This window comes from Oreochromis aureus, linkage group 6, assembly GCF_013358895.1.
Source record: "Oreochromis aureus strain Israel breed Guangdong linkage group 6, ZZ_aureus, whole genome shotgun sequence".
NCBI lineage: Eukaryota > Metazoa > Chordata > Actinopteri > Cichliformes > Cichlidae > Oreochromis > Oreochromis aureus.
Window position 1 is genome coordinate 6,232,945 of NC_052947.1, and position 27,880 is coordinate 6,260,824.

The 27,880-nt window shown below is 38.2% G+C and overlaps 1 protein-coding gene across 1 annotated transcript in view; it reads left to right on the forward strand.

The window, feature by feature from the left end:
• slit1b (slit homolog 1b (Drosophila)) overlaps positions 1 to 25,535 on the forward strand; it is a 69,397-nt gene extending 43,862 nt beyond the window's left edge. The window contains exons 18-38 of the mRNA XM_031733936.2: positions 191 to 334; positions 935 to 1,078; positions 1,159 to 1,325; positions 1,465 to 1,603; positions 2,609 to 2,677; positions 3,538 to 3,609; positions 6,054 to 6,125; positions 6,374 to 6,445; positions 11,337 to 11,500; positions 15,403 to 15,527; positions 15,821 to 15,915; positions 16,794 to 16,933; positions 17,066 to 17,159; positions 17,420 to 17,557; positions 17,721 to 17,949; positions 18,105 to 18,235; positions 21,987 to 22,141; positions 22,248 to 22,459; positions 23,070 to 23,194; positions 23,339 to 23,547; positions 24,872 to 25,535. Coding sequence (XP_031589796.2) covers positions 191 to 334; positions 935 to 1,078; positions 1,159 to 1,325; positions 1,465 to 1,603; positions 2,609 to 2,677; positions 3,538 to 3,609; positions 6,054 to 6,125; positions 6,374 to 6,445; positions 11,337 to 11,500; positions 15,403 to 15,527; positions 15,821 to 15,915; positions 16,794 to 16,933; positions 17,066 to 17,159; positions 17,420 to 17,557; positions 17,721 to 17,949; positions 18,105 to 18,235; positions 21,987 to 22,141; positions 22,248 to 22,459; positions 23,070 to 23,194; positions 23,339 to 23,547; positions 24,872 to 25,134 — 2,959 coding nt within the window. The 3' untranslated portion in view covers positions 25,135 to 25,535. The remainder of the gene's footprint in view (positions 1 to 190; positions 335 to 934; positions 1,079 to 1,158; positions 1,326 to 1,464; positions 1,604 to 2,608; positions 2,678 to 3,537; positions 3,610 to 6,053; positions 6,126 to 6,373; positions 6,446 to 11,336; positions 11,501 to 15,402; positions 15,528 to 15,820; positions 15,916 to 16,793; positions 16,934 to 17,065; positions 17,160 to 17,419; positions 17,558 to 17,720; positions 17,950 to 18,104; positions 18,236 to 21,986; positions 22,142 to 22,247; positions 22,460 to 23,069; positions 23,195 to 23,338; positions 23,548 to 24,871) is intronic.
• Positions 25,536 to 27,880: the final 2,345 nt, after the last annotated feature.

Here is a 27,880-nt window from a genome sequence, read left to right on the forward strand (position 1 = left end):
TATAGAAAATGCACAGTTTCGTGTAGAATAAACACACTGGACATGTTTTTAAAGTAGTAAAGGTATTAAAAGTTGTGTGTAACTTTTAAGGCTGAATGATCATGCTCAGTTGGGTTGCTGGCAATGCTGTGAATCTGAAAGAGCTGTCAGGAAGCAGCTGTTATGTTGTGTGTTATCCTTCTCACTTCAGCAACCTGAGCAACAACAAGATTTCAGAGATTGAGGACGGCGCATTTGAGGGTGCTTCCTCGGTGGTGGAGCTTCACCTGACAGCCAACCACCTGGAATCTGTCAGAGGGAGCATGTTCAAAGGCATGGAGGGCATGCGCATGCTGTGAGTTTGATACATACATAGATTTAGGTCACTCTGTGTACTAAGCTCTCAGCTTTATTTTTAGGGGTTCAACAGTTCAGAAAGTTGCATTATGGGAATAACAACAACTCTACTGTACAGTCCTATTTTCAGGGGCTCAAACATAGTTGGACAATTAAACAAAAGACTGTTTCATAGACAGGTGTAGTCTTTACCTTTTGTTATTTCTCCATGAATTAAGCATGAAATTCAAAGTCTGGCAATCCCTGTTGCTGTGAACTCACAATCTGAGCTCAACAGTGATTTCAGTCGCAGTGAAATGGGCCATCTTCAGGCTTTAAAAGTAAGCCAGAAACATCAGAGTGACAGAAGAAGTTTATGAGTGGCCAAATCAACAGCTTGGTGCACACTGAAGGGAAAAAATGTTACGAACAGAAACATAAAAGCAAGAAGAAGCGGCTGAGTTGATCTTAACCCAAAAGAGCTGCGTTTAACTTGCTGAAGATAAAACTAAAGGGTGAAAGCCAAAGCTGATTTTATTTATCTTATAAATATGAAAAATCATATTTGAGGGAACTATGTATAAAACATTTCTGTCCTAAAATCTCTCTCGCTGTGTAGGATGCTCAGGAATAATAAGATCAGCTGTATCCATAACGGGAGCTTCACCGGGCTGACCAACGTCAGGCTGCTCTCCCTGTATGACAACCAGCTGAGCACCATCCTCCCTGGAGCCTTCGACACACTGCCCAACCTGTCCACACTGTTAGTGACACACCCACAAATACGTGTTTCCGTTTGTTTCCATTGATCTTACCTACCTACCATCTCTGCTTGTCCATCAGAAACCTCCTGGCCAATCCTTTTAAATGTGACTGCCGTCTGTCCTGGTTTGGGGCGTGGCTTAGAAGTCGGCGAATCGTGACAGGGAATCCTCGCTGTCAGGGGCCCGCATTTCTTCGAGAAATCCCACTGCAAGATGTAGCTGTGCCTGATTTCCGTTGTGAGGATGGTATGATTGGCATTTTAACTATAAGCAGAAATCTAATAAGTGTGACACGCATCACCTAAAAATGCATGACAGCAAAGTTATCACACCTTGCAATTTTTTCTGAGAAGCACTGCCGTTGAAAGGTCCCCCGTCTGTTCAGGCGCTGTGCTCGAGGACAGCAGCTGTGGCCCGGGGCCTCAGTGTCCCAGCCAGTGCACCTGTATGGACACAGTTGTGCGCTGCAGCAACAAACATCTGCAGGCTCTGCCGAGAGGACTGCCCCGCAACGTCACTGAACTGTGAGTGTGACTGCGAAGCAAAAAATGTTATTTCTTAATTTGCTTTGAGCATTTAAACTGCACAACTCACTAAAATTGGCAGGCATCACAATTCTATATTAAACAAAATATAAAATAATTAAAAACAGCAATAATAAATAATGCAGTCCTGCCAGCTTCTGTGTTGGCCCTAAACTGACTCGTTCCAGAGAAGTTTCAATAAAGGAAATGAGCTTCATTTTTTCAGTGCAGCTAAATTGGATACGTAATTGATTCTACTTAATAGAGTCACAGATTTATAGTGTAAAACAGGCATATACAATACATTTATGTGAATTATCTGTGGTATTACTGTTTTTCTGTAGTAACCAGGCTTTTTATAGCAATTGTGGTTTTCTTGTTATTACGTGTCTCCCTGAAATTAACTAAATTGATTGAGCCAGAACAAAATCAGGAACCTTGTGACTTTGTAGTTATGTCAGAATTACTCATGTATTTGCATGGATTTTATTTACCAAATAGGCTTTTTTTTTGTTGAAGTATGTGAGGGCTCCTAAACAAAAGTATTATTTAGCCTTGACTTTATTTTACCTTATTCCTTTTACTGTTTACATCTACCAACCAAAAGAAGGTTGTCAAACACAAGGCTCAGAGGCCACAAGTGGCCCGGCAAAGACTCCAGTCCAGTCCACTGGATGACATTGTAAACTGTGAAGGAGGACGTAAACTTTGGAATTTTCAAAAACTGTGTTTTACAACTGTTCCTACTGATAAAAACCTCACACATGCCAATACATACTACACCAAATTAATTAAGTAATCAACAAATGAACCATTAGAAAACATCCTGTTTTCTCAGTCTAGAATAGAAATGTCTGTTTTTCACAAAGGGTCATTAATGCATAGTTAAGCGAGCTTTTCACATCCTTGACTTAGAACCTTATCTTAGAATTGGTTAAATAAGCTCTGTGCATTATTATTGTTCTGTAGAAATGCACAACCGATCTTTGTGTTTTGTCCCCTCAGTTATCTGGATGGTAACCAGTTCACCAGCGTTCCCAAAGAGTTAACTGCTTTTAAATACCTGCAGCTTGTGTAAGAAACACTTGACTGAATCCTTCATTCACCCTCACGTGCCTCCTCACACTCAGTTTACCTACAGCTACATCTGCTGTCACACATGCTTTACAGCCTCTCATGTTGGTAGTGAAAGCACTTTTCTTCTCTTCCACCAATGAAAACATCTACTACAGTGAAGAGGTTAATGCAGTAATATACAGTCATGCTGACGCACATACTCTTACTATTTTCTTCTTTGCTCTGAAAGATTACATTCTAGGCGAAGCATTTGACCAGTGAACAGTCGAAGACTCGTACCTCATTTTTAAAAACAAAGGACGGTCAAAGATTCTCAACACACAGACTGAGGCACATTTTAGACCAAGTAACTAAATAATCCTGACAGTCACACACTGCTAGAAATGCAGCTGAAATCAGAAGCCAAAAAGAAGAAGCAAAAGTAACACTGGTTGCAGAGCAGAACCAAATATGAATTAAATTGTTTTTACTAATTTTTTAAAAGTTTTATGAAGAACATGTGACACTAATATCAATATCTTCAAAGTAAATTTGAGAATAAGGTTGCACATTTTGTATGTTTGTATAGTTGTTACAAAAAAAAGCTGCAGACACACTCAGTGCTCAGCAGCTTCTATTTGTATAGTCAAACAGCAGGGGGAGCTGTAGACTGTGTAGTGAATTCAGTAAAGCATGCACACAGCTGTGGATGATGTGACCAGTTCACTTTAATAATGAGCAGCATTTTAGTTTTGGGGATTGTGTGTTACTATGTTACAGTACGTGTGTTAGTGTGTTTGTATCTGTATGTGTTGTGCAATGGGACCTCTGCAGCACTTTGTGTGTATACTGACTGAAACTGACCTTTGCCTTTCCAGTGATCTGAGCAACAATAAAATCAACTCCCTGTCTGATGATTCCTTCTCCAACATGAGCCAGCTCACCACACTGTGAGTTCATACACACAACTGTTCTTGGTCAAGTGTTACAAGACAAATCAGCACATACACAATGGGCATCAGAAACATGTCAGTGCACTAAATCACTGTTGTTACAAAATAAAATACTGAAAAAATTATTAAAATATTAGCTTATTTTAAATGTCCAAGCAGCCAGTTCCATAGGTACTAATGCATCCCTACACTGTCAGAGATACAGACCTGTAACTGTTTGCTGACGACAAGACATAGTCCTTCTGTTTAGTCACAGCACCCAAATTTATTTTAAACGAATTCAAAATTTTTATTTATCTGACCATGGAACAGTTTTTACCTTAGTTCATTTTAAATGATCTTTGGACCAGAGAACAAAGTGGTGATTGTGGATTATACCACATCTCTACCACATCGCATCTTCTCCTTGGCATTATAGACCCTTATCCTTCATGCAAAGAAAACTGTGTTCACTGACCAAGCCCATGCAGTGATGACAGAATTAAGCCTGTTTCTAGTGTAGTGTCCCAAACATCCAATTAATTCATTTTTTACCTTGTCCCTTGCACACAAAGATTTCTCCAGATTTTCCAGATCTTTTGAAATTATTATGTACTGGAGGTGATGTGATATTCAAAGTCTTTGCAAATTTATATCGAAGAACATTATTGTGAAATTGTCAGAAACAGAAATTTCCGATAATTTGAAATACTCTGGTAGAGATATCCAGTCATGTTGCCAATTAATCCCGTTAGTTGGAAAATCCATCTGTTTCTCTTTTTAGTACCACTTGTGTTTCCAATCATATGTTGCAAACATCTTTTTTGAAATGTTTTTGTGGATATCAAATTCTAAATGAGCCGATATTTTTCTTAAAATGGTACATTTTCTCGTTTTAAACCTTTAATAGGATTTCTGTGCTCAATTATGAAAGGAAAGTGGGTTTATGAAATTACCATGTTGCTTTTATTTTAATTTTTTAAGATGTAACCCCTTTAAATGCGGTGCATTTGGAGAGACAGATTTTTAAAACCTAGAATGCCCCAGACTGCCACAACACTGGAGCCTTTGCTTCACACAAAGCAAAAAAGGAGACATATTTTAAACTTAACAAAACATTCTTCTGGTTTGCAACACATGGTTTCTGTTTGAAATGTTAGATTGAGAACCCTCATTGTACCTCCAGTGTCACAAAAGAAATGTAATGATATTGTTTGTAGTGCTTCTCGTGTTAAAATGAAAGTGCTTGTTTTCAAATGTTCATTTCTTCCCAAATCATGAAAAGCCTAAAGTCGACCAACTAATGGGACTAAAAATATTTATTTCACCCCTAAGGAAAGGTCATTGGGTTGTTAAAACCAGAGGGGAAGCATGCCAGTTGTCAGCACATTTTTACTCTGCTTGTGTACAGAGTGGAAATCTTAGCCTAAGAGAAAATTGTGGCCAGAGAAAGAGTCTAGGAGGTCATCAAAAAGAAGATTTAGTTACTGAATTTCCACACCATGTTTCAAGGATGTGGCCAGTATTTCAAGGAAATAATTTTTGTTTTGGGGTTTGTTTGTTTTTTAAAGCAAACTGATTTTAGGCATTAAAGTCTGTTTAAAGGTCCCAAGCACAATAAAGGTAGGTAGAAATGTGTTACATCTGATAAAGCGCCTCAAGTAGACTCAAAGGAGTCAACATTGGGTGGATGTGAAAACTTCAAGTTTGAAAAGTTAAAAGGAGTTCAAAACAAGCAATCTTTCCAGACCTCTGTTTTCCACTCTTCATTTCTGGTTGAGGCTAGAGGGTTCAGACTCCAAATCTCCAGCCAAACTGTCACTGTCCATCCATTCATCCATCCATTTTCTACTACTTATTTGGGTCACAGGGCAGCACTCTAAGCAGAGATGCCCAGACCTCCTTCTCTCCAGCCACTGCCTCCAGCTCTCTTTCAGAATGAAACCAATACGTTCACAAACTAGCAGACAAGATCTATTCACCACGTCCTTGGCCTGCCCCAGGGCCTTACCTACAGGGTACTGAGGAGTTCCAGCATCCTAGTCAGATGCCAGAACTACTTAAACTACTTAAACATGTTGATGTGCAGGAGCAGTGGCTTTAGACACCCTCTGGAGGAAGCTAATTTCTCCTACTTGTGTCTGCAATTTTATTCTTCCTTAGTCCACCACACACAGATCATGGCCATAGGTGAGGATAGGAATGTAGGTCTGTCTGATCTGTCTGTGAATCTTCAACTCCACTCTCGTTCAAGTTCCAATACTGCAGCAATATATATCCATCCATCCATTCATGCAATTTCTTAACTGCTTATCCAGTTCAAGGTCACAGGGGGTAGAGCCTCTTCCACTGCAAGAGCAGTCAGAGTTTACCAACTGTCACTGTGTGGGTTGCATTGTGGAGTAAAACACACATCATTTTTGGTTCTGCTGCATTTAATTTGATCTTTTCTTCTTTTCCAGGATCCTCAGTTACAACGAACTGCGCTGTATCCCTCCTCTGGCACTGGGTGGCTTGCGCTCGCTTAGACTGCTGTGAGCACACCCACACGCACACATACACACACACACACACACACGCACACAGTATCATACTTGCGACATGCCAAACCACATCACTGTCACTTCTTTGCTTTATAATAAGCCATCATCTGTTTTAGGACTTTAAATGTCCCTCTGTTGTTGAGGTGAATGAGAGTTGCTGTCAGAGTCACTGCGGTCATTGAGTTTTCAGTTTAACTATTTATAACCTTTCCTGACCCGTAAGTGTATCTGTCTTCCAGCTCTCTCCATGGCAACGACATCTCTGAGCTGCAGGAGGGTATCTTCAGTGACGTGGTCTCCTTGTCTCACTTGTAAGCCTTTGCAGATGCAGTGCACACATCACACACAGGCTTACAGTAGATACACAATGACAGCACCAACTGTCTGCAATAGTAGGATAGTGGGGTCTGTCCTTACTGACAGAATGAGGTCTGCATGTGTGTGTGTGTGTGTGTGTGTGTGTGTGTGTGTGTGTGTGTGTGTGTGTGTGTGTGTGTGAGAGAGAGAGAGAGAGAGAGAGAGATGCATGTTCATTTCCCTGCTTTTATGGCTCCACTCAGATAAAGTCCAGTTCCGAGAGAATGAGTGGTTTCAAGTGAAGTGGTTTGGTGCTGGATTTAATTAGCTCAAGAGATCCATTGCTTCCCATAGCTGTATTGATCTGAGGCTTGTGTGTGTGTGTGTGTGTGTGTGAGAGAGAGAGAGAGAGAGAGAGAGAGAGAGACTGCATATACAGCATAATCATCTTCATGCAAGTATGACACATGTGAGTCCATGTGATGATCTGCAGAGATGGTGGAAGAAGAGAAGAGAGGCAAAATGGAGATGGATTGAGAAGGGCAAGATAAAGATAAAGAAGGAGAAGGAAGGGAAGGGAAGAGAAAGATGATTAAGTGTGAGCAGAAAGGATGTAAAATGAGGTGGTGGTGGGGGGGGTTATTTTGACTTCTGAAGCATGACATCATCTCTGCAACAGGACCTTGCTGACTCCCAGTCTGTGAAGAGAACAAATTGGGCTGTAAAGTGATCTCTTGTCACTTATTCCACTGCAGAAACCGACTTTAGCTTTGCTCTGTGATAATTTCTTAATTTCTTGAGGTAGAGTCTGCATTTGAAACATAGTGCTACCTGAAACATAATAGCTAACATGTTGCAAAAAAACCCCCCAGTAAGGTCTACAGAAAATTTTGAATTGGACCAATTCTGATTTTTCTCATTTTCTGTCATTGATAGGGTGGTGGTGATATGGTGTATTACCACCATATCACCATATATGGTGTAATGATAGATGCACAAATGGATTCTACGATGTCACTAAGAGCAGACAGCTATCGTCTCAAGCACACAGCTCTGACTGAGCAGAGGTCCCACTCACCTGCTGTTCAAACCCTCTGTTTGCAAGTTATGGCCAATCAGGAGACAGTAGTTGCAGTGGGAGGGTGAGGAGAGCTTTAAACGCTAGCTTCAGACAAAGGATGAACTGTGAGTCTGTGCCAAGGCCCCATAAATGTTAGTCATGATGCTAAGTTTTAAGTAATAAGAACTTTAATATGGCCTTCGAGAACTCCTCTATTGTCCATTGGTTCTAGTAGTTACCTGATTCGGTACTGGAACAATGCAGTCTTAACAAATGACATGAAGAACCCCCGTCACCCTAAAGATCCCCATAATGGGGCCAGGCTTTATCTAGTATTCAAGCATAAGTCACAAGTTAGTGAGTGTGACATTTTGTGTGAAGAGGCTTCCTATTTCAAAGACAATGACCAAAATGGAAGCAGATTTATTTTTCATTTCTATTTCATTGAATTTGGTTGAATTGCAGATTTTCTCTTACATTTTCAACAACATGAGTGCCACAGTTCACTGCTGTAAGGGTGTTTAAATCTCACTATGGGCTGGTAACACAAAGGGTCTTCATTGTTCTTCAAGTGTTTCTGAGCCATAGAGCCCAAGGGTTTTCAGTCTCACTGTGGCTTTACAATTTCAAAGCTGCTGCTAAACCTGAAGTCTTTTTTTTTCTGACGGAAAATTTTAAAAAAGAAAGTTAAATAGCCCAGAGCTTAGGAGGTTAGTCGACTGGTAAGAATTGACTTTCCTCTCACATGACTTGAAATGCCCTGACCGTATTCTGTGTCATTGTGGGGACATTTTTGCATTGAGTAGTATTTGATCCCACATTTGTCTCTGATTATTTTATCAAGTGGACCACTCATGTATGAATGAATTTTTAGAATTTCACGAGCGTGTCAGTATGTGTGCCACTGTCTCTGTGTGAGCACTGAGGTCTGAGAGCTCCACCCTGTGGCTCTGAAGAATATTGCAGCACATTTTATTAAAGGTCAACCCTCCTTCCCATCTTCCTCCTTCCTCTTTGATATCAGCTCATTCGTCCCTGTTTTCACTCATTTTAATCCCCTCTTTCTATGTCTTCTCTTCTGCTATATTCTCCTGATACTTTCATTCCCCACTTCATTGCCCTACTTTCTCTTTTTCTAAAGTTATTGCTTGAAAGTGTTTACAGTCACATGAAATAACAATGACTGTTTTCTTTTCTTCACATGCATACGCACAGTCAACAGAAAAAAATCTAGGTCTCAGATTTCTATCCCAAGTAAGCTGTCATTATCATTTTCTTTCTGGGATACCAAAATGTAAAATCACCCCAGATCTTACTATGAGCTATGAAATGGCTTTAGCCTTATTTCTAAAATTTAAATCTTAACAAAAGTAGGGTTCATGGTTTTATTAAATCAAATCAAATCAAATCACTTTTATTGTCATGTCAGATTACAGGTACACTGGTATGGCAATATGTGAGTGAGATCCTTGTGTGCTAGCTTCACAAGCAAATACAAGAAACAATAGAAACAAGCCAAATATAAGAGCAGGAATTTGAGAATTATAAGAATAAATATATGTACAATTATAACAATGTATGCACATTACTAATATTTATGCCAAATATGTATATATATATGTATATATACATATATATATATACACACACATATAGATATATATGTGTGTGTGTGTGTGTGTGTGTGTGTACGTGTGTGTGTGTGTGTGTGTGTGTGTGTGTGTGTATACATATATGTAAAATATACAGAGGTCAGCAGTATATACATATATATATATATATATATATATGTATGTATGTATTTATACATATATATATATACATATATGTATACATGTATATATATATATATATATATATATATATATATATATATATATATATATATATATATATATATATATATATATATATATATATATATATATATATATATATATATATATATATATATATATATATATATATATATACATATATATATATATATATATATATATATATATATATATATATATATATATATATATATATATATATATATATATATATATATATATATATATATATATATATATATATATATATATATATATATATATATATATATATATATATATATATATATATATATATATATATATATATATATATATATATATATATATATATATATATATATATATATATATATATATATATATATATATATATATATATATATATATATATATATATATATATATATATATATATATATATATATATATATATATATATATATATATATATATGTATGTATGTATGTGTGTGTGTGTGTGTGTGCTGGTTTACTAACAGATCAGGAAGAAGCAGGAGTATAAGAGCATCCCAGACAGGTAGAGCTACCTGCATTAGAAAAAGTCTTCACCAGTAAAGAGTGCGTGAGTCAATAGTTCAGCAGCGATTCTCACTCTAAAACTACAAAGAATTCAGAGATTACATTCCCTACAGATCATAATATCATTAAAAGATTCAGAAAATCCAGAGAAATCCCCCCACACTACAGACAAGGCGGAAACCAATTTTGAGTGGTCGTGATCTTCAGGCCCTTGGGAGCCCTGCATTAAAAACAGACACAAGTCTGCAGAATGTGAATCAGTCTGTATTAGTTTACACACACATGGGCAGCCTAACATAAGGAGAGACTGTTACAGTGAGCTAAGATGCATAAATGTAAACATGAGCAGAAACAACTAGAATGTGAAAGCACTGTCAAATACATTAAGGCAGATCAAATTGTTCCAGCTGTGGAGTATGTAAATGTTCACAATATTAAGTATTAAGAAAATATACTTTAAGTAGGGAGAAGAGTCTGGGGAAAAATGTTAATATACTCCTCCCATGAGTTTGCCACAAGTCCATCTGCATGCCTCAGGGTCCTGAAGGTGCACAGGTCCTGAAGAAATGGCAGATTGCAATCTGCCTTTGTCCTTGGCAGTGGCAGAGTACCAGATGGTGATGGAGGAGGTGAGGATGGAGGTGTAGAAGTGTAACATCAATGTCTTTGGCAGATCGAACTCTGTCAGCTGCCACAGGAAGTGTCATCTATTGTGTTTTTTCTTTTCTGTCTTTGCAAAGGTATCATTAATGCTAAATGCTAAATGTGCAGTTGGGAATAATACAAGCTATAATCGAAGGTTATAGTCCTGGATCACCTTGGTTATCACATGTGGACATGCACATGAGGTTAATGTCAGGGAGGTGCCATGCTTAATACAGCAGGAAAATCCCAAAGTGTATTGTGTATGCATTCCAGCAACAGTGTTCGATTAAAAAATATGTAAATAAATAAATAAATACCTTTTTCAGTGCCTGCAAGTATCAGTGCCTGCACTCAAGATCTGTCACCCATTTTGACATTCAGAGCATTAGAAAACAACAAAAATCAACAAAAACCCCAAACTGTGGAGCAGCTAAAATCCCACATCCAGCAAGAATGAGGATAACGTTTCACTTTCATGTAGGAACTGGACTCCTCGCTTACCAAGCACTTAAACAGAGGTATCAAAAGAAGAGGTGATGCAATGCAGTGGTTAACTTGTTAGTATTCAATCCAGCATTAGAATAGCATTCCAACTGTTAGAAAAAGCGTCTACCTCTAAAACCTCATCATTCTAAACATCACTCTTTTTTCTCTTTAAAACCTTACCGGTCCATCCAACTTTTAAGTATCTTTCTCGCATCATTTTCTCTTTTCGTGCCTTCAGTTTCCTCACTTCTGTTCTCCCATCCTTCCTCCAAAACCTCCTGTTTTCTGTCTCACTCCATCAGTGAGCTGACTCTTCATCTGTTTATTTCTTCAGAGCAATTGGAGCCAACCCGCTGTACTGCGACTGCCGTCTGCTGTGGCTGTCAGAGTGGGTGAAGAGCGGCTATAAGGAGCCTGGTATCGCCCGCTGTGCTGGCCCCCGCGGCATGGAGGGCAAACTGCTGCTCACCACGCCTGCCGACAAGTTCCAGTGTCTAGGTAAGCTGGCAGTGAAACCCATGCCCACCTTACAGCAGCTTTAGTTTTATGTCTTATGAGCATTTTGTAAGACTTTGTAGCTGAATAAAATATTTTACTTGGTTTATAAAATTGCTCTTTCATCAAACTGGCTTAGCATTCAATCTAAAAATATTCACATGAAACACTAATATAATTTGTTGTCTGTAGGGTGAATTGTAAAGAATACAGAGTTAATTGGCTATTTCCATCATATATGATTTTTGCCATTGAATTTGTATAATGATCAACGCCCACATACTGTTGCTTGCTAATAGATGATATTTAATGAAAGGTTTTCTTTTCTGTTTGACCTTCAGAGGGTGTTGACTGCTGTTACTCCCACACACTAACAGCTAAAGACACTATAGTGGATCGTGTCTTTGACTGTGAAGTTAAAGTATGCAGAAAATTGCTTTAATAAAAATGTGCTAAATTTTGCTGGTGAGCTGTTTGTTTTAGACACACAGCCTTCACAAAGACCAAATATTCCACAATGAGCAATAATAATTCAAAATTAAATTACAGTTAAATTAAATGAGTTAAATTACATTTACAGTTTTAATTATTGTTGATTTAAAAAAAAGAATAATTATTGTTTTTACTAAATGTAGTAAAAATAAATGTTTTGTATCCGTATATATGTATAACAAAATGCAAACTTTTATTTCGCTTTAAGGCACCAAACTAAATCCATTACCAACAGCAACCACACGAGAAAACAACAGGTATAAATACACACAGAACACACTGAGGGATAACAAGGGGAGTGGAAACAGCTGGGTAACAACAGGTGAAACTAATTAATGATAATGAAACAGGTAACGTAAAATCAAATGCAAGACTGAAGGGACATGAGACTGCCAAAATAAAATGGGAAATATAACAAGAGAGACCCTAACAAAGAAACAGGGAGACTACAACAAAAACCATATAAAGGTATAAAAATACATACAAATTAAAAAGTGAACAAATAGTTAAGTTAAAAATATCCATAATCAATATCCATTTTATTAACAAATGTTAATAAAAAGTAAAAAAAAACAAACAAACAAAAAAACAAAAAGCAAAATTGCAACAAATGCACATGATATAAAAAAAGCTATCATATTCCGATGAAAAAAATATTGACCATTTAACATTCAAAGTAGGAGTAAGCAAATCTATATTTAGCTCATCATACATACATATATCTCCTTTGATTAGACAATCTGATAATACTTTAATAATATATACACTGTAAAAAATTGTCTATCTAAAACAGTCTTTATACAGTTCCCTATAATTATTTACCAACACCTATGCAAAAGTATTACTTTTTATAATATGTCATGTGTGTACTTATCCATATGTAATATATAGTACAACCATATAAATATTACACCCTGCCTCATCCATAGACCTTTTTATAAGATTTTTTTGTATAATATTGAAACTTATTTATATTTGTGCATCTTTTCAAACTTTCCTCCACACTATTCCCAAAGACTGCTAAACACATGCTCGTCATTGTTGTCAATGGTTGACATCGATGATCCACACATGTTTTAGTGTATTAAGAGTGTATTAGCCTGTAAATTTGAGTGTGTTTGGGCTGTGTTAGCCTGCCAGTCCTTCAAAGAGGTCATGCCCTGAACTTTAAGACATAACAATGATAAATCACATGTTGTTTTAAGAGTATATTAATGTCATAAAACAATTAACTGTACGAGCAAACTGTCTTTGTAGAAGCTGTAACTGGTCCATACTGAAGCTTGGTATTTTTACCTAGTGATCCATGGTGATTGAATCACTTTTGCATCAAGCCTCAAGTGCAGGCTTAATAACCTTTACCTAGGCACTGATGATTATTTACAATTCTACGTTGGTCCTAAAAGATTACTGGGTTTTAGAATAGAGTTTGAAAAACAGGGGCGTGTGTACATAGGGGGCACCGGGTGGCCATAAGGATTTTTATACTGTGGTGTTGTTACTTTTATATAAGTAGAGAATGTAAAACAATGTTTCCCCCTTTATTCAGCTATAATACCATCAGTATTAGGGGAAAGGGAATACACAAGAGTCTGAAAAAATGTTAAGCCAATTCTCATTGCTTAGTGTATTTGTGATAGAATTGTTGGATTTCCCATGGGGCATCCCTAACTTGTTCACATCAAAAAATCTTAAAGTCGCCCCTGGTGAAATAATCATCTCATTGAAATTTGACAGCATACATCATTTTTAAATCCCTTCTATGCCTTCGATGGCCTTTTAATGTCTATTTAATCTGTTTCTAGAGGTTTTACCTATCTCTCTTTGCAATTTTATACTCTCTTTGTTTTTAATTTAATCTCCTTTCTTGGAGTATTTAATTTGTTTGCATTTGTCTTGCCTTCACTGTTTGTTGTTTATCTTTTAGAGCAGAAACATAATAATACAAATATTAAAACAAGAATTTGTTAAGAAGGTGCATTTAATCATCATCAGCTGGTAATATCACTCAGATGGCTTTATTTGTTAATCAACATTTGACTTTTGAATGACTTGTAAAGCAGTGGATAAAGGTTAGGGATTCAGATTTCCCCTGTTTTTCTCTAGCCTTTTTCTGCTTATCAAAAAAAAAAAGCAAAAACGCTGACTTAAAGTTGTGAAATAAAGCAACAAAGTTACTAAGAGGAACAGCAACTGTTGTAAACAAGAGTGCACGGAGTTAAAGTTTAATTTAAACATGGCACTGGCGAAAAGAAAAGAGGCCCCAACATCATCAAGCCCAGAGGTTTTATCGCACTCTCTTTCTGGTGTGAACATAGTGTGAATTTTCCTTCAGTGGCTTCCTATCAGACTTTGTGTGCATTAACACTTTAAATGATGTATTTCTAAAATACTATTGCACTATAAAATTTATTGTGGCGGTTCACTCTAATTAATTATTTCTCACACCTTCTGTGAAGCCTTTTGCAAACAGGATGGAGCTTCTCTTGTCATAGCACAGGAACAATTTTTCATTTCACTTCTTACGAGTCTTGCACATAGTAGGAAATGTCACTTCTGTAAAGAGTACAAACAAGCAACGGTTTAATAATTTGTCACTTGTCATGCTTGCACACAACAGTAGGAGTATCCAAAATAATAAAGTAGATAGGCTTTTTTCTTTTTTGTATTATATTAATAAACAGTGGTTATTAATGCGTCTGTCACAGCTGTTAGTGGGTCTATTTTGAACCCAATGAGCCACTGTGTCACAGCCTCATAATCCCAACAGGTTTCACATAACACAAACCTGTTCTGCAAGTTTTTCTGAACTTTTGCAGCGTTCCACAATGATCATGTAGTCAGTCCAACCCAACCCTGTATCTCACATATGTGTATTGTTTGCTCAGTCTCTTTGTGACTGACATGATCAACAAATCCCTTAAAAACTTGCTATAAATCAGCTGCAGGCATTTTTCAGACTACTCTGGCCTGTGATCTCAAACCAGACTCATGTCAACCAACACACCAGAATACAAATGTTCCTCAGGCTTTTGCCAAAGGACAGCAGTTTAAATATAAAAAAAACAGACACAACATAATATATGTTTTTCTTTAAAAAGAAATACATGTTTTTCATTCTGACTGATTCATCTAACAGCAAAAATAATTCATTATAAATAAATGTATCCATTTACTGGACTGTGGGAGTAACTGGACAAAACCCACACAGGAACCAATAAAAATTGCACACAGAAGTAATTATATATGTAAATTAAAGAAAAATAAAACCATAAATGTTTTGTTTCTAAATTTAGGATTGCCTGTGATTGATACATTTGTGTACTTGTCATGTGTGTCTCACATGTGTGCTAAAATGAATTTTATAGATTTCACAGCTGAAACCCGACCTGTGTATGTTTGTGTAAAATCAGGTCCGGTGGAGTCATCCGTTCAGGCCAAATGTAGTCCGTGTGTGTCTTCCCCCTGCCAGAACCAAGGCATCTGCAAAGTCCACCACACACAACAGTACACCTGTGTCTGCAAGTCTGGCTTCACGGTATGCAACTATGTGTGAGTGTAAGCTTGTTGCAGTTTGAGTTTGAGTTGTATTGTTTTCTTAAGCTTTATCATCAAAATATGAGCTCTGGCAGTCCCACAGTAATATATTTACAGAGCTGATGTTTAAAGCCACTGATCCAATATTTTATGTGTTCGTGTGTAGTCTGTGATTGTTTTGAGATCACATCTGTCTCTGATAATCCCATCCGGTTACTCAGCTTGGCCTGATATATTTGTCTATGCTCGTCAAAAATATGCTGTCTATTCAGTTTGCATGTGTGTGGTGTTTAGGGCAAACACTGTGAGACTCCAGTTGATGCCTGCGTCAGTAATCCCTGCACCAATGGAGGAACCTGCCTGAGTGATGAGCAGACCAGAGGATTCAGGTAACAAAACTTTGGTGAAAGTAGCAGAAAAAACATCTTCACCAACCCCACCAACAGATTTGGTCTGGTGGATAGATGTGGCATCATGTTGCAGAATGAAGCCCACCTGGGCAAAGTCTCATAAACCAGCGTTCTTAAAACAAAAGAAAAAAAAGTGAAGTGAAATAAATGAAAAATTTAAATTTTATTTTTTGCACAGTTTGATTTGAGTGCATTTGGTTACCAGTACCTGGCTGCAGCAGTACTTACCCTCTTAATTCCTAGGGAAGGAGTAAGGATGGACTGTGAAAACTTTCTTTTTCACATGGATGTTTCTTTGATAAATAAGATTATTATTTGTTAGCATATTAACAAACTGAAAGTAGCTATTATATTAACATTCTACTCAAGATGCTTACCTGCTTTTACTTGCACTATTATTATTATTATTATTATTGTTGTTGTTGTTGTTGTTGTTGTTGTTGTTGTTGTTATTATTATTATTATTATTAAAACCTTCCTCTAGAAAAAAATAAAGTCAACATTTCATTTTTATTTTTCACTTTCAATAATGTGTCCAAATACACTAATTTCCTTTAGTTTTTCACTCTTAGATGATTTCACAGCATTCTGCTTATGAATTCTATACGAATAATTTTTAATATTTGAGAAGAGTAATTAAATAAAGAGAAAGACACATGGATTTTCTGAGGACTACTCTAATAATGTACACCAAGCCTTCTATTATGCTAAGATTCGAACATTAGCATGCTAAAATATATACCATGCTAATAAACGTTTGATATTAGCATGTTAATGCGTTTAGCACATGGAAATATTTGAATTTGTCTAAATGTTTCGTCTTCATAGTCAGGTTTCTTCTTTTGTTCTTTTTTAAGCTGCGCATGTGCTTTTGGTTTCCATGGAACTTTTTGCGAGGTGAACGTGGACGATTGTGAGGACCATGGTTGTGAGAATGGCGCCACCTGTGTCGACGGAGTTGGCAACTACACCTGCTTGTGCCCTCCAAACTACACAGGTACAAAACCAGCATCTGAATATTTATTACATTTTACAAACTGTTCACCTGGAAAAATGCTGCATAGCTGATCCATCACAGTAACATATTGAGGATTTGTGTACAAAGTGCTTCCTATAACCCTTGTTTTAGGTCTGTTGTGTGAAGAAGAGGAAGGCGTTTGCTCTCCAGGTAGAAACCCCTGTCAGCATCAATCCACCTGCGTCAGCACTCCAAATGGCCCCAGGTGAAAATGCACACACACACACACACACACACACACACACACACACACACACACACACACACACACACACACACACACACACACACACACAATTACTCAACTTGGCTAAGTTTGGGATCCCAGATGAGAGAGAAATTACGGACACATGCAGATAAACATATACAAAGGTAATTTTTTTCTAATGTCTCAATTGACTTTACCAAATCCTACACCATTTCTTAGTTAGTATTTATGCATATTTGTGTGTGTTTGTGTTCCAGGTGTGTATGCATCCCAGGCTGGGTGGGGCCAGACTGCGGTATTGATTATAATGAGTGTGTGGATCATCGATGTCAGAATGGAGCCCAGTGTGTCGACCATCTGGACGGCTACAGTTGTGTTTGTCCGCAGGGATACAGGTGCTGGCAACCTTAAAAAACAATGAACTGTGCAGATACAAATCTAAGAAACTGGGTACTATGAGTTTCCCTGGTTTGATTATCATGGTAGGAAGTGGGATCATTGCATTTCTTTGTATTTCATGTCTGATATCCTTTATTATGACCTCTTTTTCCTCCTCAGTGGTGAGTTTTGTGAGGTGGCCCTTCCTGCCCCGCTGCGTTGCCAGCTTGCTCAGTGTCAGAACGGTGCCCTCTGTGAGGAAAAGCTGGGGACTGCAGTGTGTCAGTGCCTGCCAGGCTTTGAGGGTCAGAACTGTGAGAAGCTGGTCAGTGTCAATTTTGTTGACAGAGATTCTTATGTTCAGCTTCAAGATGTCAAAAACTGGCCTCAAACCAACATCACACTACAGGTGAGAACATGCTCACAAGTCCACACCTAGCGAGAGCACGTGTTAGGTGACAGACACTGAAGAGTGTCAGAAATCAATTTCAGCAGCAGCAAGTTCAGGCACACAAACACACAGAGACCTTTATTGGTGTGTTTTTGTGCATGTCTGTGCATCAGGTGTCAACAGCAGAGGAAAATGGTATCTTGCTCTATAACGGGGACAATGAGCCAATCGCTGTGGAGCTCCATCAGGGTCATGTCAGGGTCACATATGACCCAGGGAACCAACCTGCCACTGCTATCTACAGGTAAACACACACACACAGTGGTCAGAAGGACCACCCATCATCCATGGCTGATGGGTGGTCCTTCTGATTCTCATGACTAGCACGTCTGTGGATGCAGGGATCAAATCATGTATATGCTTAAATAGACATATTAGGGAAACATTTAGAAAATCAGGGTAATATATTCTGTCAGTGTCAGAAGTTGATCTCAGAGTGCTTCCTCTCACAACACAACTGCAAAAATATTTCCAGAAACAAAATCAGTAGTATATTGTAGTATGTCCGTAGTAATCAGGGGTATAACTTGAAATTAGATTAAATGTCTGTATAACTGGCATACTGAAAGACAGTTTCACATTATTCTAAAGCTGCAATATGCAGTATACCTCATTTAGCGCTCAGTAGCAGTTCTGGATCTTAAGCGATGCCATTTTTGTTTTTTTAACTTGGCTGTCTGTCATTTCTATGGGTGCACGGTCAATAGAGTAACCAGTGTTTGCATTTACCATTGCTGAACTTTGCTACAGCATATAAATAATCCAGTGAACAACCTGAATAATGATCTTCTAGATGCTACTTGATTTCAGCTTGTTGGACAGACCGTGCCTGCAGGCCTTGGTGTTGCCTGACGCAGCTGGCTAGGGGGTGGGCATTGGGAAAAGAGGTGCTTTGCTGGCAGGCTTTTGTCTCCATCCTGTTCTTCAACAGTGTCCTGCCAAAAGCTTCAGCTGGTCTTTTGTTTGTTGTCGCAGTTTAATTCACTGACTCCTTCAGCATGAGTGAGAAGAGGTCAGAATCATAGACTGCCTATAGAAAAGTCAGTTTACTAAGCACAGCTACTTCCTCTCATATTGGACTAAGTTAAGACTGGAATTTACAGTGACTCACTGCCACATCTTGAGGTACAAAAAGATATTAGGTGACTGCACAGGCTGGTGCACGCTGGTTAACTTGGCAACACATTACCTAAAGGTTTTTCATATCATAACTATGAATTCTCCACACTGTGTTGAACAGTTTGACTCAGTGTTCTAAAATATCCATCTATTTTAACAAAATCCCCCTTTTGTATTACAGTCTCTCATTTGTAGCTGAACCACAGAAACACTCTCAAATGAATCATAAAGAGAGAATTTTATACTACAAATAATGTATCCTTGAAGATATCCAGTTGATCCAACAGGCTAAAAGCCAGCTGCGTTTTATTAAATCTGGTGACACAGGGAGACCAACAACGAGGCAGAGGAAATCAGAAATAAATACCCTGTTTCTGCAGTGTATTTTGACAAAGAAGACTATTATCAGGCTGATGGGTCGTCCTTCTGATTTTCTGGGAACGTGCAAGCTTGGGTTCATGCTGTGGTGAAGGTACACCATAGCCTGCACTAATGATATAACACTTTACTGAAAATCAAGCATTCAATCAAGCACAACTAAGAATAACCATGGTATGGTTATGAAAAATATAAACGACTCCCTCTTGGTAAGAAGGAGGAAGAATGGAACTAGACATTTGTTAAATTTAGAGGTCAAATAATGTGGGTTTCAGTCGTTGTAATGCAGTAAAATAAACAATCAAATACTTCATTTCTCCTAAAGACAGGAAGTAAATGTGCACTACATTTAGACTAAGCATTGAAGTTGTACCATGTGAGGGTCATGATTTCCAACTGAATTTGACCAGCTCAACATGTTTAACATTACACTCAACCATCTGATTCCAGCCAGCTGCTGCATGTTGATTAATGTCTTCTCATCATCAGAAGTTCAAAAGCTGAGAGTTTGTTGAGCTGAATAATCCACTGGACTCCTGTCTGGCCCTCATCAGCCTCTCAGCTCACTGTAGCTCAGCAACCACGCTCAGCGCTCGTTAGGTCTGTGTCGTTGCTCAGAGACAGTCCTGCTTTATTTGGGAATGTGGACACATGACATCAGCGCTGTGGGTTTTCTGATTTAATCACAGATTCAGCCAGAGGACACTTTATAGTTGAGAGTCCACTTGATCAGGTATCAAGTGCTTAAATGTTTGCATGGTTCAGTGTTAAGAAGGAGGAGGCACGGCCAGCTGGCAGCCTCTCGCACACCCGCACACACATGCTTTGGGGATATCTGTGTGATGTGCAGCTGCAGACGAGAGGGCTTTGGGACCAAGATGTGAAAAAGAGATGAACAGATAAAGACTTGAGAAGAGAAGAGCGATGACAAAACTGGAAAAAAATGTAACAAGTGACTAAAATTAGAGACAAAGAAAATGATATAGGGATAGTGTCTAACAGCACTTGAGTTAAACTGGATGATTTGGATAGAAGCAATGATGGTTGGAATGCTTCTGTATAACACGACATGGTCGTAAGCTGTGCTGAAAACACCAAGCATGAAGTTTTAAACATGCAGCCTCTTTTAGTTCATGATAGTTTTGAGCACTTTGAGACAGTTATCCACCCCTTTGTTAGCACTCAGCTGGAATACTGTAATGCACTTTATATAGGGATCAGTGCTTCATACATCACTCATCTACAGGTCGTCTTTTAACTGGCACTCGAAAGTTTGAGCACATCTCCCCTATTTTAGCTTCACTTCACTGGCTGCCCATTTCTTTAAGGAATCATTTTAAAATTCTTTTATTTGCTTTTAAAGCTCTCCATGCCTAGCCCCATCTTATCTCTCTGAGCTGCTACAGCCTTATACACCCACCCGCTCCCTCAGGTCAGCTGATCAGCTGTAACCAGGACTGAGCGTAAACTTGGAGGAGATCGTGCTTTTGCTGTAGCAGCTCCAAAACTGTGGAACGATCTGCGTTTAGAGATAAGACAGGCCTCTTCTCTGCATGTTTTTAAGTCACTCCTGAAAACCCACCTCTTTACCCTGGCCTTTGACTCCTTGTGAGATGTTGGTTTTCAGTTTTAGTTTTATTTTAGTTGTTTTAGTTGATTCTATGCTGTTTTATCTTGTTTGTTTTTTTTAAAAATAGGGCTGTTTTAATTTCTATGTATTATGTGTTTTATTGACTACTGTTTTGTTTTATTCTGTTGTTCTTAACTTATTTACTGTACAGCACTTTGGTCCTGTGCTGGGTATTTTAAAGTGCTTTATAAATAAAGATGGACTGAATTGGATAGTTTTGTATATGGTATACATACAATTGTACATACAATTACACAAGACAACTGCATGATAGCAACCTTTCTTGGCCATTATAAACTGACTGGCATGTTAGCCATCATCAGTGTACGGGGAATATGCCCAGCTTTAAATCTGTCATTTGTTCGGTAAACATCAAAGGACACTAAAGTTTCTTCTTATGGCCTTCTTAAAGCTCTTAACAGTCACCGGGTCACCTATCTAGGGATAGACAAAATATCTAAGGGAAGGTTTAGGGGTGGATTTTGGATTTGGTTAATATGCACAAATTATTACACAACTCTTTTCCTCTTTTTGAACATCCAAATGGAAAAGTCTTGAAATTACTCAGCCAGTGAAAGCAGGGACAGGCCCCACTTCCACAAGGCAAATGCTAAGTTTAGGGCACTGTCCATTAGTTCACCAGCTTCCTGCATTAAAGGTTGCAGACTGATCATTAGTATCTAAAAGAGAAAGAAAGACAAGTTGTTATTCATTTGAATAATATCAGCAAAAATCAAAGTGGACACAGTCACTGAGAACCTGCCAGAAGAAGACAAAAAGACGTAGCTGCTCCACTGTCCTTCCGCTCAGTTAGGTTTTTACATAGTGCCTAAAACATAATGCAATGTTGTTACCTCCTCCATAATAGCACAGAGACTGTCAACGATGGGCATTTCCACACGCTAGAGTTGGTGACCTTTAATCGGATGGTGAACCTGTCAGTGGATGGAGGAGAGCCAACAACACTGGACAGTCAGGGAGAAAGTCGTTCAGCAACAGGGGAGGCCCGTCTGTATGTGGGAGGTAGGAGCAGGGCTTCATACCTCAGTTCAGGCATGAACTTTTGTATTCATGCGCCACAGTTTTGTGGAATATTCTGACATAAGCAATTGATTTTCTGTCTGTCCAGGTATGCCTGAGGAAGTGATGCCAGCCTCTCTGGGTCTCTCCTCTCAGACCCTCAACACATCAAGCTTCCACGGCTGCATCAGGAACCTTTATATCAACCACGAGCTGCAGGACTTCACCCGCAGCCACATGAAGCTGGGGGTGGTGCCGGGCTGTAAAGCCTGTCGCAAACTCTACTGCCTGCATGGGATCTGCCAACCCAACGGTCCACAGGTAGCAACACACTGTCAGCAGTGAAACCTCTTACAAACATAATAATGGATGTTAAATTAAAGCATATTTTTACATAACTTAGGAGACAAATGTGTAATTAATGAAGATGTTGTCAAAGTGTCACAGTGTGATTATGATTTAATTTAGCTCTAGTTTCCAGATCACTTTTTTTAATGTCCTGTTTTCCTGAATGCATGAATGTTAGCTCAGTGCTTCTGGGTGTATTCAAGCTATTACTGAGGTAATATACATTAAGTTATATACACAGTTTTTTATTTGTCCTGTCTTCCTCCCATTATCCCCAATGAGTTGCTGCAGACGGCTGCCCCTCCCTGAACTGTGAAGGGAGTTTTTCCTTCCCATGGTTGCCAAGTCCTTGTTTGTAGGAGGTTGTTTGATCGTTGGAGTTTTCTCTGCGTTACTGTAGGGTCTCTACCTTACAATATAAAGGGCCTTGAGGCAACTGTGGTTCTGATGTGATTCTGTATGAATAAAATTGAATTGAACTGAACATAGTATATTAAAGAACTGGAGTTTGTTTTCAAACTTTGTACACAGTTTTTTCTTTTTGTAGAAAACGAGTAAAGCACAGATGTCTTCTCTCTCACAGGGCCCTCAGTGCCACTGCCAGCAAGGTTGGACAGGACAACACTGTGACCAGCCAGTAACAGGAGGTCTTACTAGAGTGGATGTTGTCACTCTAGCGGCTGGTGCCAACCCCTGTGAAGGCAGCAAGTGAGCAGTGCTTATCGTGGCATGTTACGTGCTTAGTACAGGACGTGTGCTTCCAAATGTCATCATTCATTACTCAAAATGTTTTTTGCATTTATAAATCCTTAAATACTGATTCTTCTCCTCATCTGCTTCTTTTAATTCCAGGTGTGTAAAGGGTGTGTGCGTGGTGCTGGATGCAGAAACATACCGCTGCGACTGTGAGGAGGGATATTACGGTGCACTGTGTAACCTCCAGAAGGAGCCCGCGGGCTCATGCTGGGGTCTGAAGTGTCTGCATGGCCAGTGTCAGAAGACAGAGGATGGAGAAAGGTGCATCTGTGAGCAGGGGTACACTGGAGAGAGCTGTGATATAGGTGAGTCAGGATGAGCAGTCGGTATTTGAAATTACTAGAGAGTGCTGAGAGGTTTATGTATTGCAGAAAATAATGCCAGCCTTTAGAACTTGTATCATGATTACATGGGTATTAAACTATACTCTACTTGATATTTTAAAAGTTAAGTTTTTAGTTATCATTATATATATTTCATGTGACAGCCATAGTCTCAAAGTGCTTCCAAAATAAAAAGGCCGGTATAGCTCACCAGGCTGAGCATTCACCCATATGCTGAACTATCCCAGGTCCTTTGCTGCATGTTGTTTCCCCTGCTCTCTCGCTTTGCTTGCCTGTCTGCTCGGCTGCTCTGTTAAAAATAATGGAGAAAAATAAATAGTCAAAAAGATTTTGGATGTCACAACAGAAATTAGAAAGTCTTTATAATAAAGTATTCAAATGAGAATTAAAGACAATTATACTGATTCACAAATAACATTTCCCAGCTTTCAAATTAAAAGTCTAAAAATCTGCAATAGAACATATTTTTTATAGAGCTTATTTTAGGAAAGAACTCAAGAGACTGTGGTCATTAGAAACTGGACCTGACAAGAGAGTTGGGGGAGAAAGAAACTGAGGGATGCTGCATGCTGACAGGTAGCAACATGTCCCTTACAAGGTGGACCCAGTCCAAAGCATAACCTATTTCTCTACCATTGTTACTCTTGGCTCATTTTGTGAATCGTACTTTACAAAATGAAAAACATAGTGTAATCACTAACACGTCAAACTACCATCTGAGACCATAAACTGTGTTTAGGCTACAAATCAAGGAATGGATGAGTCATTTTCCTGTAGACTTCTGTGCAGTCAGACTTTTTTTTAATCAAGGATGGACGAGTTAAACACTATGAAACACTAAAAACATCATCATTTTTATTTAACAGCGCTTGGCGTCACTAAATATTGCCTGCAAGTCTGTCAAAGCTATTTGAATTTGTCTAATTAACTTTCTGTGCATTTTTGAAATTCAGTCCATTATTCTGCAACAATTCTGAATGCAAAATGCATCATTTTATCAATAATCCAGGGCATCAAAAAGCTGAGTCAGCACATTTTTTATGGCAGAGAAAGTTATACTATAAGCAAGGCTTTATTTTTTATGATTTTAATGATTTCTGTTAATTGTTAGTTTGGCCACTCTTCAGTTTTTTGCATTTTTCAGTTTTTATTTGTGTCTCACACTTTAAGAAAAAGTTCAAATTTAAAAGTTTGATCACGCAAAAGGTCAAATATTTTTCATCTTTACTTTATGGAAACACAGTTGGACCCTCTTTTATCCATCTGCCTGTGCTACCACCCACAGAGTCCCCCTGTCGAGGCGAGCCAGTCAGGGATTACCACCGGCTGCAGCGCGGCACCGTCCTCTGCCAGACGTCAAAACCTTTTTCCTGGGTTGAGTGTCAAGGTCGCTGCCAAGCGACAGCAAAGCTGGACATCACCATCGCCTCCTGCTGCGCTCCTCTGAGGGTGCGACGCCGGCTGCTCACCTTCGAATGCGACGACGGCACCTCGTTTACGCAGGACGTGGAGAAACCTGTGGAATGTGGCTGCAAGGAGTGTGTGTAGTACCAGTGGTGCACACACGCACACATCCAGACACATAGTTTCAAACACAGCAGACACACACCAAGCTAAACAGGTACACACACTGTAGGATTTGTCTCACTGAAAAACAGACATTTTTTGGTGTTTTGTGCTCAGACACAGTTTTGTAACATAAGAGAGTTCTTCCCTTTCGAGACATGAAATCAACGAGTCGACCTCATCATCATCAACTTCCTCTTCTTCACCTGCTGTAGGAGAACCTTCTCTAACTACCAAACTCCAGCTCATTAGTCATACTTGTGTGGTGAGAAGCCTCTGTATGCCTTCTCTTTGTTACCCCCAAAAATTGCAACAGCAAACAGTGACTTGTTGGAGGAAGTAAAGGCACTAATTATTTCGGGACTCACTTACAATAAAGAAGCTTTGACGTTCAAAATTGATGAGAGAATTACTCTGTTTTTTCAGCAATGCAAAACATCTACCAAACCAGATTTAATTTTCTTACAATATCACAACTTTATACACTGCTACTGAAATTCTCAACCTGCCATCAAATTTTATGAAATAAGCATAAACTCAGAAACCTATGGCTTAAAGAATGCTCAGTTACTTCTTCAGTAAAGCTCAATCTTCTGTCATATCTCAATTTAGGAAAATAAGCACAAATTTGACCTTTTTATGGTCAAGTGCAGTTATTTAATTTATATGTATGAGCTGTGCACATTTTTCACTTCAGTCTGGCACTTAACTGTCCTAAAGTTGCAATCCAAATTTATAAAACTATCAAACTTCAACGATCTGAATAATATAACATATAATAAGTGATTGACAGGATCACTAGACACTTTATAGCAAAAGCTTTTTAAAAAAAAAAAAATACTTAATAACACTAATCTTAATAAAACAGACTTGTATTTGTGCTTTGGGTATATAACTCTATAGTACTTCTCTTTCTATTATAATAAATCAATCATATATGGGTCTTCAGATTTATCTTGTCAAGGAAAATTTTTGAAATACTGCACAATACTAACATTCTCATTTCACAAAATTACATTTCACAAAAAGTCAGATTAATCACAAGTTTCTATGTTGAATTCAAGAACAAAGAACATATATATATATATACATATATATCTATATATATATACATATATATATATAGATATATATGGTGTGTGTGTGCGCAAACACACCAAAAAGTAACAAACATTTCTGTTGATACACGTGTCCCGTTGGTAATGCAGATGGCAAAGATGGCAGCAAACTCATTGGTGTTTAAAGTGGTAAATAAAATAATCCGAAGTTCCCATGTTAATGATCAGCACCACCTACTGTTTGAAAGCAGTCCTGTAAGAAACTATCATCTTAAATCTCAAATCTACAATGATGTCAAAGGTCATCTTGTTCCTTTTCTTGACATGAACACAGCCTAGAGGTAAAAGGTGACAGAGACATTAGTTAGTGTGTGATGTACTCACTTTGCTGCTTACCAGACACATTTTCACAGTTTAGACTAACAGTATGCGTGTGTGTGTGTGTGTTCTTGTTCTTCTCATTTGTGAGGACCTCTTCAAATCTCTTTAAAGTGAGGACATTGCACATTGCTAAATTAAAGGGCTTTTTGAAGGTTAAGACTTTATTTAGGGTTAAGCGGGGCTGAGGTTAGAGCTGGGGATTAAATCTCAGAGTTGTGAAACTCCGCATTAAAGAATACTTTGCTGTTAAATTTATGCTTAATTTGACCAAACTTCCTAACGCTAGGCTATTAATTTACAAAATAAAATTTTTTGATAATTTTACCATGTTTCCATCACATAATCCATGACAGTGAAACTTGAAAGTAATTGTTGTTGATTATTTTTCTGCTAAAGCAGTTAGACCATTCTAAGTCTACGATGCATTGCACCTACTACTATAACAATTATTTTTAATAATAATAATGATGAATTATCATTTGCCTAAAATTCTCAGCTTAGTAAGGCTTTCAGAATTCACCACAGCCCAAAGTGTTGCTTTCTAACGTCATAATAGCCCGCTCATAGATGACAAAGAAACATATCAATTCCTCAAGCAAATATTTCCCATTTTTGCTGAAATTTCCTCTACTTTTCCTTGTAGCAATAACGTAATTTTTACATTTGATCTTCACTATAACAAATTGGACAATTCAAACCAAATTTTTTTTAGCAGCATGTTGCACAGAACAAGAAGGAAATGAATACGGGTCTGGAACGGGAGACAAACTACTTGGTTGTGATTTAAAATCCGTGTGTGATTTTTAATGCATGGGCTGAAAAATTAGCAATTACATTTGTTTTCAGAAATGGTGTATCTTTGTTTAGGTGGAATACTCCTATACTGGCAAAAGTATTTAAAACTTTAAAATGATACCCAGCCAGCTGGAACAGCCTGGTGTCATGAAATACCGTGCCAAGTAATTTAATGTGTTATCACTATGCATTTTTTGCTTTTCGCGCATCAGTTCACACCATGATTGACAACCGTACCCTGACCTTAACCTTGGCTCTTCCTCGTGTCATTTAGTGAAGCAAAATGACACCCGAAAAATTATATACATGACATGTGGAATCTGTCCTGATATCATGTTGACTGGAAACGATAGGCGTGTGGAGAGTTAAGGTTAAGGGCTTACAGAAGGTGTTATTCTGTGAAGGAGGATCCTTACATGTGTAGAAGTACAAAAACCTGTGTGTGTGTTTGTCATTGGAAGATGTTTCCAACAACAAGAAATCATCCCGTTGTA